General features: G+C 42.5%; 1 protein-coding gene across 2 annotated transcripts in view; it reads right to left on the reverse strand.

Annotated features, from left to right (window-relative positions):
* DSN1 (DSN1 component of MIS12 kinetochore complex) overlaps window positions 1-18,733 on the reverse strand; it is a 93,191-nt gene that overhangs the window by 37,933 nt on the left and 36,525 nt on the right. For both annotated transcript variants that reach the window (XM_053717917.1, XM_053717916.1), the window contains exons 4-6: window positions 9,988-10,060; window positions 8,804-8,891; window positions 5,988-6,047 (exon numbers count right to left, since the gene is read on the reverse strand). In XM_053717917.1, coding sequence (XP_053573892.1) covers window positions 5,988-6,047; window positions 8,804-8,891; window positions 9,988-10,060 — 221 coding nt within the window. The remainder of the gene's footprint in view (window positions 1-5,987; window positions 6,048-8,803; window positions 8,892-9,987; window positions 10,061-18,733) is intronic.

Consider the following 18,733-nt stretch of genomic DNA (forward strand, 5'->3'; position numbering starts at 1 on the left):
CGTCTGGAACATCTGCCAGACGCTTGTGCAATAAAATTGATAAAGCAGATATCTATCCCTTTAAGGAACTAACTGATAGCCCCTTCTCCAATCCTTCTTGGAGAAAGGACAAAATCCTAGGAATCCTGATCTTACTCCATGAGTAGCCTTTGGATTCGCACCAATAAAGATATTTACGCCATATCTTATGATAAATGTTCCTAGTGACAGGCTTTCGAGCCTGAATCAAGGTATCTATGACCGACTCAGAGAATCCCCGCTTGGATAAAATCAAGCGTTCAATCTCCAGGCAGTCAGCCACAGAGAAACTAGATTTGGATGCTGGAATGGACCTTGAATCAGAAGGTCCTGTCTCTGTGGCAGAGTCCATGGTGGAAGGGATGACATGTCCACCAGGTCTGCATACCAAGTCCTGCGTGGCCACGTAGGTGCTATCAAAATCACCGAAGCTCTCTCCTGTTTGATTCTGGCAATCAAACGAGGAAGGAGAGGAAATGGTGGAAACACATAAGCCAGGTTGAACGACCAGGGTACTGCTAGAGCATCTATCAGCACTGCCTGAGGATCCCTTGACCTGGACCCGTAACAAGGAAGTTTGGCATTCTGATGAGACGCCATCAGATCCATTTCTGGTGTGCCCCATTGCTGAATCAATTGTGCAAACACCTCCGGATGGAGTTCCCACTCCCCCAGATGAAAAGTCTGACGACTTAGAAAATCCGCTTCCCAGTTCTCCACTCCTGGGATATAGATTGCTGATAGATGGCAAGAGTGAGTCTCTGCCCATCAAATTATTTTGGTAACCTCTATCATCGCTAGAGAACTCTTTGTTCCCCCCTGATGATTGATATATCCTACAGTCGTGATATTGTCCGATTGGAATCTTACGAATCTGGCCGAAGCCAGCTGAGGCCACGCCTGAAGCGCGTTGAATATCGCTCTCAGTTCTAGAATATTTATCGGGAGGAGAGCCTCCTCCTGAGTCCACAAACCCTGCGCTTTCAGGGAATTCCAGACTGCACCCCAGCCCAAAAGGCTGGCGTCCGTCGTCACTATGACCCACGCTGGCCTGCGGAAACACATTCCCTGGGACAGATGATCCTGTGACAACCACCAAAGAAGAGAGTCTCTGGTCTCTTGATCCAGATTTATCTGAGCAAATAAATCTGCATAATCCCCATTCCACTGTTTGGGCATGCATAGTTGCAGTGGTCTGAGATGCAAGCGAGCAAACGGAACTATGTCCATTGCCGCTACCATTAGTCAGATTACCTCCATACACTGAGCCACTGACGGCAGAGGAATGGAATGAAGAGCTCGGCAGGTGGTTAAACTCTGATTTCCTGACCTCTGTCAGAAAAATTCTCATGTCCACCGAATCTATCAGAGTTCCCAGGAATGGAACTCTTGTGAGAGGGATAAGTGAACTCTTTTTTTACGTTCACCTTCCACCCGTGAGATCTTAGAAAAGCCAACACGATGTCCGTGTGAGACTTGGCTAGTTGGTAAGTTGACGCCTGAATTAAGATATCCAGATAAGGCGCCACTGCTATGCCCCGCTGCCTTAGAACCGCCAGAAGGGACCCTAGCACTTTTGAGAAAATTCTGGGAGCTGTGGCCAACCTGAAGGGAAGAGCCACAAACTGGTAATGCTTGTCCAGAAAGGCGAACCTGAGGAAATGGTGATGATCTTTGTGGATAGGGATGTGTAGATACGCATCCTTTTAAGTCTGCGGTGGTCATATATTGACCCTCGTGGATCATTGGTAAAATAGTCCGAATGGTCTCCATCTTGAAGGATCTTTTTTGGGAACCACAAACAGACTGGAGTAAAACCCCTGCCCCTGTTCCATTTTCGGAACTGGGCGGATCACTCCCATGGTATATAGGTCTTCTAAAGAGCGTAAGAACGCCTCTCTTTTTGTCTGGTTTACAGACAATTGAGAAAGATGTGAATCTCCCCCTTGGAGGAGAATCTTTGAAATCTAGAAGATACCCCTGGGTTACGATTTCTAAAGCCCAGGAGTCCTGAACGTCTCTTGCTCAAGCCTGAGCAAAGAGAGAAAGTCTACCCCCTACTAGATCCGGTCCTGGATCGAGGGGCTACCCCTTCATGCTGTCTTGGTGGCAGCAGCGGGCTTCTTGGCCTGTTTACCTTTGTTCCAAGTCTGGTTAGGTCTCCAGACTGACTTGGATTGAGCAAAATTCCCCTCTTGTTTTGCAGCAGGGGAAGAGGTAGAGGGACCACCTTTGAAGTTTCGAAAGGAACGAAAATTATTTTGTTTGGTTCTCATCTTATTTGTCTTATCCTGAGGAAGGACATGGCCTTTTCCTCCAGTGATGTCTGAAATTATCTCTTTCAGTTCAGGCCCGAATAGGGTCTTACCTTTGAAAGGGATGGCTAAAAGCTTAGATTTTGATGACACATCAGCAGACCAGGACTTAAGCCATAACGCTCTACGCGCTAAAATGGCAAAACCTGAATTCTTTTGCCGCTAATTTAGCCAGTTGAAAAGGGGCATCTGTAATGAAAGAATTAGCTTGCTTGAGAGCCCTAATTCTATCCAGAATATCATCTAATGGAGTCTCAACCTGAAGAGCCTCCTCCAGAGCCTCGAACCAAAAAGCACCTGCAGTAGTTACAGGAACAATGCACGCTATAGGTTGCAGAAGAAAACCCTGATGAACGAATATTTTCTTCATCCATAGGATCTTTGAAAGCACAACTGTCCTCAATAGGTATAGTTGTACACACTTAGCCAGGGTAGAAATAGCTCCCTCCACCTTAGGGACCGTCTGCCACGAATCCCGCATGATGTCTGATATGGGAAACATTTTCTTAAAAGTAGGAGGGGGAGCGAACGGAATACCTGGTCTATCCCACTCCTTAGTAACAATGTCCGAAATCCTCTTAGGGACCGGAAAAACATCAGTGAAGGCAGGAACCTCTAGATATCTGTCCATTTTACACAATTTCTCTGGAACTACAATAGGGTCACAATCATCCAGAGTCGCTAAAACCTCCCTGAGCAATAAGCGAAGGTGTTCTAGTTTAAATTTAAAATCCATCATATCTGAGTCTGTCTGAGGGAACATCTTTCCTGAATCAGAAATCTCTCCCTCAGACAGCAAATCCCTCACCCCCAACTCAGAACATTGGGAGGGTACATCGGATATGGCTAAAAAAGCGTCAGAGGGCTCAGCATTTGTTCTCACACCAGACCTACTGCGCTTCCCCTGCAACCCAGGCAGCTTAGATAAAACCTTTGTGAGGGTAGTATTCATAACTGCGGCCATATCTTGCAGGGTGAAAGAATTAGACGCACTAAAAGTACTTGGGCTCGCTTGTGCGGGCGTTAATGGTTGTGACACTTGGGGAGAATTAGATGGCATAACCAGATTCCCTTCTGACTGAGTATCATCCTGCAATTTATTGACCTTTCAGTGCATGAGGGACATATTCTAAGTGGGGGTTCCACAATGGCTTTTAAACGCATTGAACATTGACTTTCCTCAATGTCAGACATGTTGAACAGGCTATTAATGACCACAAACAAGCTTGAAAAACCTTTATTTAGTGAAAAAAATCTTAAAAAACGGTACCTTTGAGAGAAAAAAAGCATACACGTTCTCCAAAACTGCTTTAAAATACACCAATATTTTCAAATTTTTGATATAAGACTCAATTTGTGTAGTTAAGTTTGCCCCACAAGAAAAACAAACATTTAACCCTTTATTGTGAAAACTGGAACGATAAAGCCTAAATCCGGAAAAAACACCCCCAGCACCTCGCCACAGCCCTGCTGTGGCGCCTACCTGCCCTCAGGGATTGGAAAAATGTGGTTAAAGCTTCGATTTGGCCCAATACTTCCACAAGGGCCCTCCGGAGTTGGAGCTTGCTGCTTGCTTAGTAAATACAACTGCGCATCTGAGGCGCAAAAATAGGCCCCGCCCATCTCACTCGATGTTTTGTCAGCCTAAATGAACCGCACCAGAGCGGTTCCAAACTAGAAATGTGGGTTCTGAGACCCAAAAATTAAGCCAAGTGTACCCTCAATAAAGTTGCCAAAAAACCTTATTGCCCAAAAAACGTTAACAGCACTCCCAGTTCACAAAACGTTTGCCCACAAACATTCAAAACTCAGTGTCAACCATTTTTTAATTAGCCCCTTAGGCAAGCTTAGTAATACCCTTCTATAACTATTAGGATTACTGCTTACCCTTACCCTCATGGGGATACTGTCAGCCTTTCTGAAATACCACAGTCTCTCCAGAAAAAATGACTGAACATACCTCACTGCTATATAGCATGAAAACGTTCCTCACACTGAAGTTTCTTGTACCCCTCAGCCTCTGTAGGAAATGCTCTGGATCTTAGTGACAAATGCTAAGATCATCAGCCTCCAGGCAGAAGTCTTCATCCATCTGCTGCCTGAGAGTAAATAGTACACACCAGTACCATTTAAAATAAAAAACTCTTGGTTGAAGAAAATAAAAACTAACATTTTATCACCTCTTTCACTTTACCCTTCCTAGTACTTAGAGTAGACAAAGAGAATGACTGGGGGGTGGAGCTAAGGGAGGAGCTATATAGACAGCTCTGCTGTGGTGCTCTTTGCCACTTCCTGTTAGCAGGAGGATAATATCCCACAAGTAAAGGATGAATCCGTGGACTCCTCGTACCTTAAAGAAAATGTGGGTTCAGTGTCCCTTTAACAAACAGAAACTTAATAAAACGTTTGTCTAATACAGAGCGCTTCATAATTGCGTTAAAAACTCTGCCCTCCGGTATCGTAATGGAGGGAGAGCGCAAACAGCACAGGCTCGATAGAGCTCCGCCCCTCGGGGGCGTGCCAGCACTCCATCCCCCGGCACTCTGACTGTGCCCTGAGATGGAGGAATGAGCCTAAAAACGGAGGGAAGACAACTCCGCCCATCATGGGCTTCACCGTACTCAATCTCCCAGTCGCCATTAAGATCTTATAGATCTGACACCGGGGATATAATAACTAAGCCAAATGTATAAAATTTTAGCCGAGTATGCTACCGCATGTCAGGTAGCTCTATCTCCCACAATAGTGACTCAAAACACGTCTCTGAAACTCTGTAATAACATCCCAATTGATGTGTAAAGTAACATTATCTTTTGTGTGTTCTGACACCACATAAATTTCTTAAGCCCCAGTGCCTGCCAAACACAGCTGTGCTGTCATAGGATCCCCACCCCTGTATAAGTCTAGGAGGATAGCGTCCTAATATAAGAGATCTGTCTCATCAAGTGCCCCACTTCCTCTGAGGTTCCCAGACCCAGAATAAAAAGTTGGCACTTACCTTTAACATCTGCCCGACAGCAGGGCAGCCCAGCAGGTTTAGGAGGTCCTCTCCCTCCCATAGCCCTGTGGAAAATCTTAAGCCTGAGTTAATTATGCTTAGGCTGTCAGGAGAAGGGCAGCATAAATGTATAGGAGGCGCAGTGAGAATTATGTCCCACCAGTTCCTATTGCTCTAAAGCCACCAATAGCTCTACTACAGAGACTGATATGGACTACGGCTACACCCTAGAACAAAGTAGCACTCTCTGGCACTACTTTAAAAATAATAAACTCTTGATTGAAGAATCTATAACTAACACCTCACTTTACCTCTTCCTATCACTAACGTAGGCAAAGAGAATGACTGGAGTGGGAGGGAAGGGAGAAGATAGATATAGATATATACACATACACACACACACACACACACCCACAGCTCCTGCTAACCAGGAGGCGTAATCCCACAAGGATGAAATCCGTGGACTTATCGTGTCTTTAAAAAGAAATCAAAATATTGTTCAACAGTAGAGCAACCACATTTAAAATAAAAAAATAAAAAAAAAATGTCTGCTTTTTGAAGTCTTATGTTTAATGCTAACAGCAGCCAGGCAGAACATCTGAGTAACTAGTAATTTGGATAATGGTTAATAGTAGTATGTTAATTTGCAGACTTACTTTGAAATGTGTTCTTTCATCTGTGTCTCTAAAGCCTCAGTTTCTGGATTTGGCTCAACACTGAAGAAAAAAAGTGAAGCATATTCTATCAAAATGAAGCGTGACCATAGATAATTAAACAAATGTAACATTGAATTTAAAAAAAAAAAAAAAAAAAAGTAAGTATTAAATACAGAAAATTGTATATACACACATACATATACATACATACACAAACTAAAATTTCAGCACATGAAATAACTGCATAGTTTCTGCTTCAATGCTATACTGAGATGTATTGCTTAAAAAAAAGTTCACCCCAGCACCAAATTCCTGATTTTGAAAGTTTTAGGTTTAGCTGAGCAATAGAGAGGTGCAAATAAACATGATAAAATCCACAAAAGAACCAAAGGGCTCCATGTAGGCAGCAGCGAAAGCTGCTCCGGAGCCCTTGCGGGGCAGGTTCGCATATGCGAGCCTGCTTCCCGCAAAGTAAGAAGCAGCGGTCATTAGACCGCTGCTTCTTACACCCTATGCCACCTCTGAGGTGGCGAGGGAAAAATCACGAGAGCTCGCTCGCTCTCGGTGATTAACAGCCCCTTCAAATCGCACAAATGAAGGGGCAGACATTACACACTCCGATGAGTGTGTAATGATACATACGGGCAAGCGGATCAACAGATCTGCTGCCCGTGTGTAGCGAAGGCAGGCGGACAGCTTCGCGAGTTGAGAAGCAGTCCGCACACCGCTAAGTACATGGAGCCCAAAGACAGAAACACAATGCAATACATAAAATGCCATTTGGTTTACGCTTGCCAGAAGGATACATTTCAATAGGGTCCTTGCAGCAGCCCATAGAGATCAGGATTTGTGCTCCGGTTTAGTTTTGTTTTTCTCATTTTGCTATTCAGTTTGCCAAATACACCTAATTATTGCAAGGTGATTTGCTGTACTGGGCAGAGACTCATTAAAACTTTATCTAGGAAGTATAGAGAGAGGAGACACCAGAGTAAAAAATATTCTCAAAAGAACATGGTTTATAATTCACAATCTTTAAATATTTTAAATGTTGTTGTATGTCTGGGATTAGCACTTGGGCTAGGAGTCCCAATACAGACAATGAACACGCAAGATACCATATTAAGCCATCTATCGATAATTATCCCAGTGTTTTCCCAAATGATACATCCTCTATGTGAAATACTCATAGTGCTCATGCTAAGGTCAGATAACCAACTGACCTGTCTGCAGACAGGAACTATTATTCTATGGCAAACATTCCATCAATCCTCACTACAGACTGTATCATGATATATAATATATAAATAAAACAATGATGTCTGCATCACCCAGGTTGTTTGCCTGTAAAATTGTTTTCCCTTAATGTGTTTCCAATTACTTACACCAGCTGCAGAGTACAAAATATATGAGACATTGCTCCTTTTAGATTTTTTTTTAGCTTTAATAGCTGGGGGTTCTTGGACACCACAACCCATCAAAATGGGTTGCGCTTGCAGGGAAATTAGATTTCCTTTTATCACTTTCTGTACACACACATGCTTCTTTATCTGTCTGTATACCAATGACTAATACTTTTACATATTCATTGCTCATCTCTTCTACCAGTAGTGTAATTTCTTATGTTGGCTATGTTTACACAGCTTTTCTTTAGCTTATACTTAAAGGGACACTGTACCCAAAAATTTCTTTCGTGATTCAGATTGAGCATGAAATTTTAAGCAACTTTCTAATTTACTCCTATTATCAAATTTTCTTCATTCTCTTGGTATCTTTATTTGAAATGCAAGAATGTAAGTTTAGATGCCGGCCCATTTTTGGTGAACAACCTGGGTTGTCCTTGCTGATTGGTGGATAAATTCATCCACCAATAAAAAAGTGCTGTCCAGGGTACTGAAACCAAAAAAAAAGCTTAGATGCCTTCTTTTTTAAATAATGATAGCAAGAGAACGAAGAAAAATTGATAAAAGGAGTAAATTAGAAAGTTGCTTAAAATTGCATGCTCTTTCTGAATTACAAAAGAAAAAAATTGGGTTCAGTGTCCCTTTAAGTATATAAACTTTCAGTATAGGTGGGGATACCACAATCAAAATCAGCTATTTTAAATCTGTAAATAAAGTAAAAGGATGTATTTGTAAAACAATTTACTACACTCCAGCTGGTAAAATTGGATGATTGGGAACAGTTTAAAGGGGAGAAAATGTTAGGGAATACGATACCTTTAAAAAGTAGTTTCTGTAAACTTGTGGTTGCACATTGCATTGACATTTAAACACTGGAGCAGGGAATACTGGGTAATGATACACAATGCCTCACCATTTATTTTTTTTTAAATCCGTTTCAATGCCCTTTAAGACTCCTTTAAAACGTAGCAGTGATAGAAGACTGCAACAACAGAAAACCACATTTGTGCAGTCTTTTTCAATCTTGTTAAAAATCATAGTCACAAGTTTCTGACAAGCCAGAAAAGCATATTACATTCTTACATCAAAGCCATAATGAAAAAGGTTAGTTTTAAATTGATTTTACGCCATTGCCTAGACACAACACATTATCTATATCAGGTTTCTTCAAACCACGGGTCGCGACTCTGATCTGACTATAGAGGCAGAGAGCACGGGTCAGCCAGCAGCTGGAAGCATCACGCTGAATTGCTTCCCTGCACAGCCCCTGCGCTCTCTGTAAACACTGTAGTGTGATGACAACAGTGGGACCCGCCTCCAAGACCAAGCAGCCAGTTGAGAAAACTTAACTGTTGAGGTGAAGAAACAGAAGCACTACAGCAAATGCATTAATAGAGAGCATCCCAAAAAACTCACCAAGTGGATTTTTCAGTACACTTCTTTAAAGTTCCATCACGAGACAATTTTTCTGTGAAGCGTTTTACTTTCTGTGTAATCGTCACAACTGTAAAGGGGAAAAATTTAAATGAATACCAAGTGGCAATGTCCGAGAAACCTAATAAAACACAATTTTTTTAAAAATAAATTTACTATAGAAAGTTATATTATTATGTTAATGCCAACAGCTCTCACTTTAAGAGCATAAAAAAAAAAAATATGTATAAATATATCAGAAAATACACATTTCTTTTTTTTTTTTTTAAAGACAGTTACTTTTTATTTACAGACGTTTTAAAATATATTTTAAAGATTGTAAAGTTTAATAAATTACTGCCCAGTATCTATAAATAATCTTAAAAACAGGGGCACTTTAATTCATTAAACTTTACAAAGACTTTCCATTATTTAAAATATTTACCATGGCTTTAAGGTAAACAAACGGCCGTTCCTCCGCCCGCATCCCCTACTGTATTGAGCAGATCGAAGGCGAATCTGGCTTCCTCCAATAGTTGATACCAAAGGGGGCACCCAAACTTGTGGGGCACACAATGATTGGAGGAAGACAGATTTGTGGAGGAACAGCGGTATGTTTACCATATTTCATATATTAAAGTGCCCCTGTCTAAGATTTTTAGATACTGGGCAGTAATTCATTAAAAACTTTACAATCACTTTAAATAAAATCTCAGATCATTTTACTAAACTGTAAAAGTTCACGTAAAAAGGTGTGTACACATTGAATCCTATATTATAAAAGACAAGTGTTTGTCTGAAGCCGTCATGCGCAGTACAGACAAACACTTGGCCTTGCGCACCCACCCGACCTCGCACGCGCACCCCTGCAGCTGAAAACAGCAGCGCGAGGACCGGGCAAGTGAAAGGGCACAGCTGATCGCACGCGCAGGGGTGAAAAAAACAGCAGCGCGAGGACCGGGCAAGTGAAAGGGCACAGCTGATCGCACGCGCAGGGGTGAAAAAAACAGCAGCGCGAGGACCGGCAAGTGGCACAGCTGATCAGACGCGCATCCCTGCGAGAGAGCGAGAGAGAGAGAATATATATAATACAACACGGCCCGTGTGAACGGGCTTTAGGACTAGTTTAATATAAAAGAACACTTTGGTAAATATATACATTTATTTTTTTCCTTTCTCTTACTCACCTTTTGCACTAAATGAATCTTGGTCAAAACCATCAGTGTATTTTAAGGAATCTTCAAGTTTTTTCACAGAGAACTTTAAAAGCAAACAAAATAAATTTTAAAAATACTTCAAAAACTTGGGGGGGAGGGGAAATCAGCAAAACGAGAAAACGATAATATGCTCTAAAATATCACTATAATTCACAAGTTGGAACATAAATTACAAAAAAAAAAGTATGCTTACCTGATAAATTATTTTCTTTCCTGGCATGGAGTGTCCACAATTCCATTCATTACTGTTGGGAATTCAGCTCCTGGCCACCAGGAGGCAAAGACACCCAGCAAAGCTTAAGTATCCCTCCCACTTCCCTAATCCCCAGTCATTCAGCCGAGGGAAAAGGAAAGAGAAACGCAAGGGGTATAGAGGTGCCTGAAGATCCTATACAAATAAATGCCGCCTTAAAATTATAAAAGGGCGGGTCATGGACTCTCCATACCAGAAAGAAAAGAATTTATCAGGTAAGCATAAAACATAATTTATGCTTACCTGATAAATTTATTTCTCTTGTAGTGTATCCAGTCCACGGATCATCCATTACTTGTGGGATATTCTCCTTCCCAACAGGAAGTTGCAAGAGGATCACCCACAGCAGAGCTGCTATATAGCTCCTCCCCTCACTGCCATATCCAGTCATTCGACCGAAACAAGCCAAGAAAGGAGAAAACCATAGGGTGCAGTGGTGACTGTAGTTTAATTAAAATTTAGACCTGCCTGAAAAGGACAGGGCGGGCCGTGGACTGGATACACTACAAGAGAAATAAATTTATCAGGTAAGCATAAATTATGTTTTTTCTTGTTAAGTGTATCCAGTCCACGGATCATCCATTACTTGTGGGATACCAATACCAAAGCTAAAGTACAAGGATGATGGGAGGGACAAGGCAGGAACTTAAACGGAAGGAACCACTGCCTGTAGAACCTCTCTCCCAAAAACACCCTCCAAAGAAGCAAAAGTATCAAATTTGGAAAATTTGGAAAAAGTATGAAGCGAAGACCAAGTTGCAGCCTTGCAAATCTGTTCAACAGAGGCCTCATTTTTAAAGGCCCAGGTGGAAGCCACAGCTCTAGTAGAATGAGCTGTAATCCTTTCAGGAGGCTGCTGTCCAGCAGTCTCATAGGCTAAACGGATTATACTCCGAAGCCAAAAAGAAAGAGAGGTTGCCGAGGCCTTCTGACCTCTCCTCTGTCCAGAGTAAACAACAAACAGGTTAGATGTTTGGCGAAAATCTTTAGTAGCCTGTAAGTAAAACTTCAAGGCACGGACTACGTCTAGATTATGCAAAAGACGTTCCTTCTTTGAAGAAGGATTAGGACATAATGATGGAACAACAATCTCTTGATTGATATTCTTGTTAGAAACCACCTTAGGTAAAAACCCAGGTTTTGTACGCAGAACAACTTTATCTGAATGAAAGATCAGATAAGGAGAATCACAATGTAAGGCAGATAACTCCGAGACTCTTCGAGCCGAGGAAATAGCCATCAGAAAAAGAACTTTCCATGAAAGAAGTTTGATATCAATAGAATGAAGGGGTTCAAACGGAACCCCTTGAAGAACTTTAAGAACCAAGTTTAAGCTCCATGGAGGAGCAACAGGTTTAAACACAGGCTTAATTCTAACTAAAGCCTGACAAAATGCCTGAACGTCTGGAACTTCTGCCAGACGCTTGTGTAAAAGAATAGACAGAGCAGAAATCTGTCCCTTTAAAGAACTAGCTGATAATCCTTTGTCCAAACCATCTTGGAGGAAGGACAATATCCTAGGAATCCTAACCCTACTCCATGAGTAATTCTTGGATTCACACCAATGAAGATATTTACGCCATATCTTGTGGTAAATTTTCCTGGTGACAGGCTTTCGTGCCGGTATTAAGGTATCAATTACTGACTCGGAGAAGCCACGCTTTGATAGGATCAAGCGTTCAATCTCCATGCAGTCAGTCTCAGAGAAAGTAGATTCGGATGATTGAAAGGACCTTGTATTAGAAGGTCTTGTATCAGAGGCAGAGTCCATGGTGGAAAGGATGACATGTCCACTAGGTCTGCATACCAGGTCCTGCGTGGCCACGCAGGCGCTATCAATATCACAGATGCTCTTTCCTGTTTGATTTTGGCAATCAGACGAGGGAGCAAAGGAAACGGTGGAAACACATAAGCCAGGTTGAAGAACCAAGGCGCTGCTAGAGCATCTATCAGTGCCGCTTCTGGGTCCCTGGACCTGGATCCGTAACAAGGAAGCTTGGCGTTCTGGCGAGACGCCATGAGATCCAATTCTGGTTTGCCCCAACGGAGAACCAAGTGAGCAAACACCTCCGGATGGAGTTCCCATTCCCCCGGATGAAAAGTCTGACGACTTAGAAAATCCGCCTCCCAGTTCTCTACACCTGGGATATGGATCGCTGACAGGTGGCAAGAGTGAGTCTCTGCCCAGCGAATTATCTTGGAGACTTCCGACATCGCTAGGGAACTCCTGGTTCCCCCTTGATGGTTGATGTAAGCCACAGTCGTGATGTTGTCCGACTGAAATCTGATGAACCTCAGTGTTGCTAGCTGAGGCCAAGCCAGAAGAGCATTGAATATTGCTCTTAACTCCAGAATATTTATTGGGAGGAGTTTCTCCTCCGGAGTCCATGAACCCTGAGCCTTCAGGGAGTTCCAGACTGCACCCCAACCTAGAAGGCTGGCATCTGTTACAATTGTCCAATCTGGTCTGCGAAAGGTCATACCGTTGGACAGATGGGCCCGAGATAACCACCAGAGAAGAGAATCTCTGGTTTCCTGACCCAGATTTAGTAGAGGGGACAAATCTGTGTAATCCCCATTCCACTGACTGAGCATGCATAATTGCAGCAGTCTGAGATGCAGGCGCGTGAATGGCACTATGTCCATCGCCGCTACCATTAAGCCGATTACTTCCATGCACTGAGCCACCGTGGGGCGCGGAATGGAGTGAAGAACACGGCAAGCATTTAGAAGTTTTGATAACCTGGACTCTGTCAGGTAAATTTTCATTTCTACAGAATCTATCAGAGTCCCTAGGAAGGAAACCCTTGTGAGAGGAGATAGAGAACTCTTTTCTTCGTTCACTTCGTTCCACCCATGCGACCTCAGGAATGCCAGAACTATCTCTGTATGAGATTTGGCAATTTGAAAGCTTGACGCCTGTATCAGGATGTCGTCCAGGTAAGGAGCCACCCCTATGCCTTGCGGTCTTAGGACCGCCAGAAGTGAGCCCAGAACCTTTGTAAAAATTCTTGGGGCTGTAGCCAACCCAAATGGAAGAGCTACAAATTGGTAATGCCTGTCTAGAAAGGCAAACCTCAGGAACTGATGATGATTCTTGTGAATCGGAATGTGAAGGTAGGCATCCTTTAAGTCCACTGTGGTCATGTACTGACCCTCTTGGATCATGGGTAAAATGGTTCGAATAGTTTCCATCTTGAATGACGGAACTCTGAGGAATTTGTTTAGGATCTTTAAATCCAAAATTGGTCTGAAGGTTCCCTCTTTTTTGGGAACCACAAACAGATTTGAATAAAACCCCTTTATCTTGTTCCGTCCGCGGAACTGGATGGATCACTCCCATTACAAGGAGATCTTGTACGCAGCTTAGGAATGCCTCTTTCTTTATCTGGTTTGCAGATAATCTTGAAAGGTGAAATCTCCCTTGTGGAGGAGAAGCTTTGAAGTCCAGAAGATATCCCTGAGATATGATCTCCAACGCCCAGGGATCCTGAACATCTCTTGCCCACGCCTGGGCGAAGAGAGTCTGCCCCCTACTAGATCCGTTGTCGGATAGGGGGCCGCTCCTTCATGCTGTCTTAGAGGCAGCAGCAGGCTTTCTGGCCTGCTTGCCCTTGTTCCAGGACTGGTTAGGTTTCCAGGCCTGCTTGGATTGAGCAAAAGTTCCCTCTTGTTTTGAAGCAGAGGAAGTTGATGCTGCACCTGCCTTGAAATTTCGAAAAGGCACGAAAATTAGACTGTTTGGCCTTTGATTTGGCCCTGTCCTGAGGAAGGGTATGACCCTTACCTCCAGTAATGTCAGCAATAATTTCTTTCAAACCAGGCCCGAATAAGGTCTGCCCCTTGAAAGGAATTTTGAGTAATTTAGACTTTGAAGTCACATCAGCTGACCAGGATTTGAGCCATAGCGCCCTACGCGCCTGGGTGGCGAATCCGGAATTCTTAGCCGTTAGTTTAGTCAAATGAACAATGGCATCAGAAACAAATGAGTTAGCTAGCTTAAGAGTTCTAAGCTTGTCAACAATTTCAGTCAATGGAGCTGTATGGATGGCCTCTTCCAGGGCCTCAAACCAGAATCCCGCCGCAGCAGTGACAGGCGCAATGCATGCAAGGGGCTGTAAAATAAAACCTTGTTGAATAAACATTCTTAAGGTAACCCTCTAATTTTTTATCCATTGGATCTGAAAAAGCACAACTGTCCTCAACCGGGATAGTGGTACGCTTTGCTAAAGTAGAAACTGCTCCCTCCACCTTAGGGACAGTCTGCCATAAGTCCTGTGTAGTGTCATCTATTGGAAACATTTTTCTAAATATAGGAGGTGGGGAAAAGGGCACACCGGGCCTATCCCACTCCTTACTAATAATTTCTGTAAGCCTTTTAGGTATTGTAAAAACATCAGTACTCACCGGCACTGCATAGTATTTATCCAGCCTACACAATTTCTCTGGCACTGCAATTGTGTCACAGTCATTCAGAGCAGCTAATACCTCCCCAAGCAATACACGGAGGTTCTCAAGCTTAAATTTAAAATTAGAAATCTCTGAATCAGGTCTCCCCGATTCAGAGACGTCACCCACAGACTGAAGCTCTCCGTCCTCAGGTTCTGCATATTGTGACGCAGTATCAGACATGGCTCTTACAGCATCTACGCGCTCTGTATCTCGTCTAACCCCAGAGCTATCGCGCTTGCCTCTCAATTCAGGCAATCTGGATAATACCTCTGACAGGGTATTATTCATGATTGCAGCCATGTCCTGCAAAGTAATCGCTATGGGCGTCCCTGATGTACTTGGCGCCATATTAGCGTGCGTCCCTTGAGCGGGAGGCGAAGGGTCCGACACGTGGGGAGAGTTAGTCGGCATAACTTCCCCCTCGACAGAACCCTCTGGTGATAATTCTTTTATAGATAAAGACTGATCTTTACTGTTTAAGGTGAAATCAATACATTTAGTACACATTCTCCTATGGGGCTCCACCATGGCTTTTAAACATAATGAACAAGTATCCTCTGTTTCAGACATGTTTGTACAGACTAGCAATGAGACTAGCAAGCTTGGAAAACACTTTAAAGCAAGTTAACAAGCAATATAAAAAACGTTACTGTGCCTTTAAGAGAAACAAATTTTGACAAAATTTGAAATAACAGTGAAAAAAGGCAGTTACACTAACAAAATTTTTACAGTATGTAACAAGTCAGCAGAGCATTGCACCCACTTGCAAATGGATGATTAACCCCTTAATAACAAAAACAGAATAATAAATGACAAAAACGTTTTTTTTTTTTTGGTTTTTTTAAACACAGTCACAACAACTGCCACAGTTTTGTTACCCTCCTCAAACACGACTTTGAAGCCTTTTGAGCCCTTCAGAGATGTCCTGTATCATGCAGAGGGAAGCTGAATGTCTGTCAGTATTTTTAGCTTCACAGAAAAGCACTAAAAAAGGCCCCTCCCACTCATATTACAACAGTGGAAAGCCTCAGGAAACTGTTTCTAGGCAAAAATCAAGCCAGCCATGTGGAGAAAAAACTAGGCCCCAATAAGTTTTGTCACCAAACATATATAAAAACGATTAACATGCCAGCAAACGTTTTATATTACACTTTTATAAGAGTATGTATCTCTGTTAATAAGCCTGATACCAGTCGCTATTAAATCACTGCATTTAGGCTTAACTTACATTAATCCGGTATCAGCAGCAGTTTTCTAGCAAGTTCCATCCCTAGAAATATGTTTACTGCACATACCTTATTGCAGGAATACCTGCACTCCATTCCCCCTCTGAAGTTACCTCACTCCTCAGAATATGTGAGAACGGCAATGGATCTTAGTTACTTCTGCTAAGATCATAGAAATCACAGGCAGATTCTTCTTCTAATGCTGCCTTTGATGAAACAGTACACTCCGGTACCATTTAAAAATAACAAACTTTTGATTGAAGTTAAAAAACTAACTATAATACACCACTCTCCTCTTACTACGTCCATCTTTGTTGAGAGTTGCAAGAGAATGACTGGATATGGCAGTGAGGGGAGGAGCTATATAGCAGCTCTGCTGTGGGTGATCCTCTTGCAACTTCCTGTTGGGAAGGAGAATATCCCACAAGTAATGGATGATCCGTGGACTGGATACACTTAACAAGAGAAATGTGTTTTTTTCCAATGGCATGGGGAGTCTACGATTCCATTCATTACTGTTAGGAAACCAATACCCAAGCCAGAGAGGACACAGAATAACAGGGAGGGAGAACAAGGCAGGCGTACCTAAACTGATGGCACCACCACATAAAGCACCTTTCTACCAAAAGAAACCTCAGCTGATGCAAAAACATCAAGATTGTAAAAATTTTAAAATGTCTTGCAAAGAGGACAAAGAAGATGTCTCGCAGATTAGTTCCCTGGAAGCTTCGAACTCAAATGCCCGGGATATGAAACCGCACTGGGAAAGAAAGAGAAGAAAAAAAGAGAAGAGAGAGAAGAAAGAGAAGAGAGAGAAGAAAGAGAAGAGAGAGAAGAGAGAGAAGAAAGAGAAGAGAGAGAAGAGAGAGAAGAGAGAGAAGAGAGAGAAGAGAGAGAAGAGAGAGAAGAGAGAGAAGAAAGAGAAGAGAGAGAAGAGAGAGAAGAAAGAGAAGAGAGAGAAGAAAGAGAAGAGAGAGAAGAAAGAGAAGAGAGAGAAGAAAGAGAAGAGAGAGAAGAAAGAGAAGAGAGAGAAGAAAGAGAAGAGAGAGAAGAAAGAGAAGAGAGAGAAGAAAGAGAAGAGAGAAGAAAGAAGAACTGTTTTAGCCTGATAAACCTAAAACTCTATGAGTAAGTGTCTCAGAAAAAAGTTAAACAGTTACAGAATGGAAGTCTCAAAAACGAAGGACCAGGGGAGCAACTGGTTGAAACACAGGCCTGATACGAACCAGAATAAAAGACTAGACATCCAGTCAATTGGCTAATCCATTAAATAACAAAACTGAACGGGAATAAATCAGTCCTTATAAAGAACTATAGGAAAAACTCTTCTCTGAACCCTCTTGGAGAAGGTCCTTGATCCAAGGAAAAATTTGAGACTCAATTGTTAGACAGTAGCGCTAGATATTGTGATACCTCCAGCAACTCCCTCGTAGAGAGGATAAAGTGTCCATCTCCACTGCTCGCCATAGAGGGACTACAGATTCATAAAAGAAAAAAGACCTTGAAGTTGAAGGTCCTTCCGCACCAGATCCATTGAACAAGTTCTGAGCTGCCAAACTGGAGAACATAGAATCAGCAAGGTCCGCTACCGCTTGATGTGGGTTTTGACCCTGATATAGAGGAGAAAAGTCATGAAATCGATCTCCAGAACCCCCACCTGAGAGTTAGATCGGAGAAAGCCACAGGAAGAAGGGCCCACTGAAGGATGCGAGAGAGACTTCCCTCATCGTCAGTCGTAGCTCTTCATTGAGGACTGATGTAAGTCACAGAAATCATGTGGACTGATTGGAATCTGAGAAAACAGACAGAGCACAGATGAAGTCACGCTACTAGAGAATTGTGGATAACTCCTAGCTCCAGAATGTTCTTTGGAAAGAATACCTGAGCTAAAGTCACGTCCCCATCGGGTCTTGAACTCTGGTCTCTCATGCTGCAACCCAGTGACTTTCCCAGAGCCCCAAAGGCAGAACTTTTTTGTAATTTTCTGCAATGAGATTTTTTTTAGTGACGATTTTTCTGCAGTGTCTCTAAGGAGTTGCTGCGTTTCTTGCCCTTACTCAGTGTGCATGAGGACAGGTTCATGTACAGCCTCACTAATGTCTGCTGTATGTTCCCACAGTGTCAGTCTGCCTGGGAACCTGCTCTATATGCTTATTTTGGAGGGGCTGCTGCTCCACGCTTTTACTGCTGATTAGGGCTGCACGATTAATCGCATATGCGATTTAAAACCGAGAGAGTCGCAATTTTTTCCTAAATAAAAAAATCCTCAGAAGTGGCTGTAATATTGATTTGTTTGCGATTTCTTGCAAACCAGCTCCATCTAGTGGTTGCTTTTAGCACACATTTGTAAAATGGCTGTTTAACTTTCACTTTCTGTTCTCAGTAGCAGCAGATCAATCTAGAAGTCTAAAAGCAGAGCCCGTGAAGGAATGAACAGGAGAGAAAGCCACTTACTTATATTTCCCCCTAGGGACGTCTGTAGTGGGCAGCCTTCGTCAGAGGCTGCCCACTGAAACCACCAATGCATCTTAAATAGCGGTACCTAAGGCCATCCTTTCTTTGGAAATGCTCTCGGATACATCTGAGGCCATGTTTGTTAAGGGCATAATGTACACAACACATTGAATATATGATATTGCACATTAAAAATATTTGATTACCTACAAATAAAATGGACTTCATGTCGTAAATACTAAAAAAACATCATATGTGTTGAAACAGTTTCAAACATAGAGAAAAATTAAAATGTTGATCTGATAAAAATAAATATAAAATCAATACCAGA

The sequence above is a fragment of the Bombina bombina genome, chromosome 6, assembly GCF_027579735.1.
Source record: "Bombina bombina isolate aBomBom1 chromosome 6, aBomBom1.pri, whole genome shotgun sequence".
Classification (NCBI taxonomy): Eukaryota; Metazoa; Chordata; class Amphibia; order Anura; family Bombinatoridae; genus Bombina; species Bombina bombina.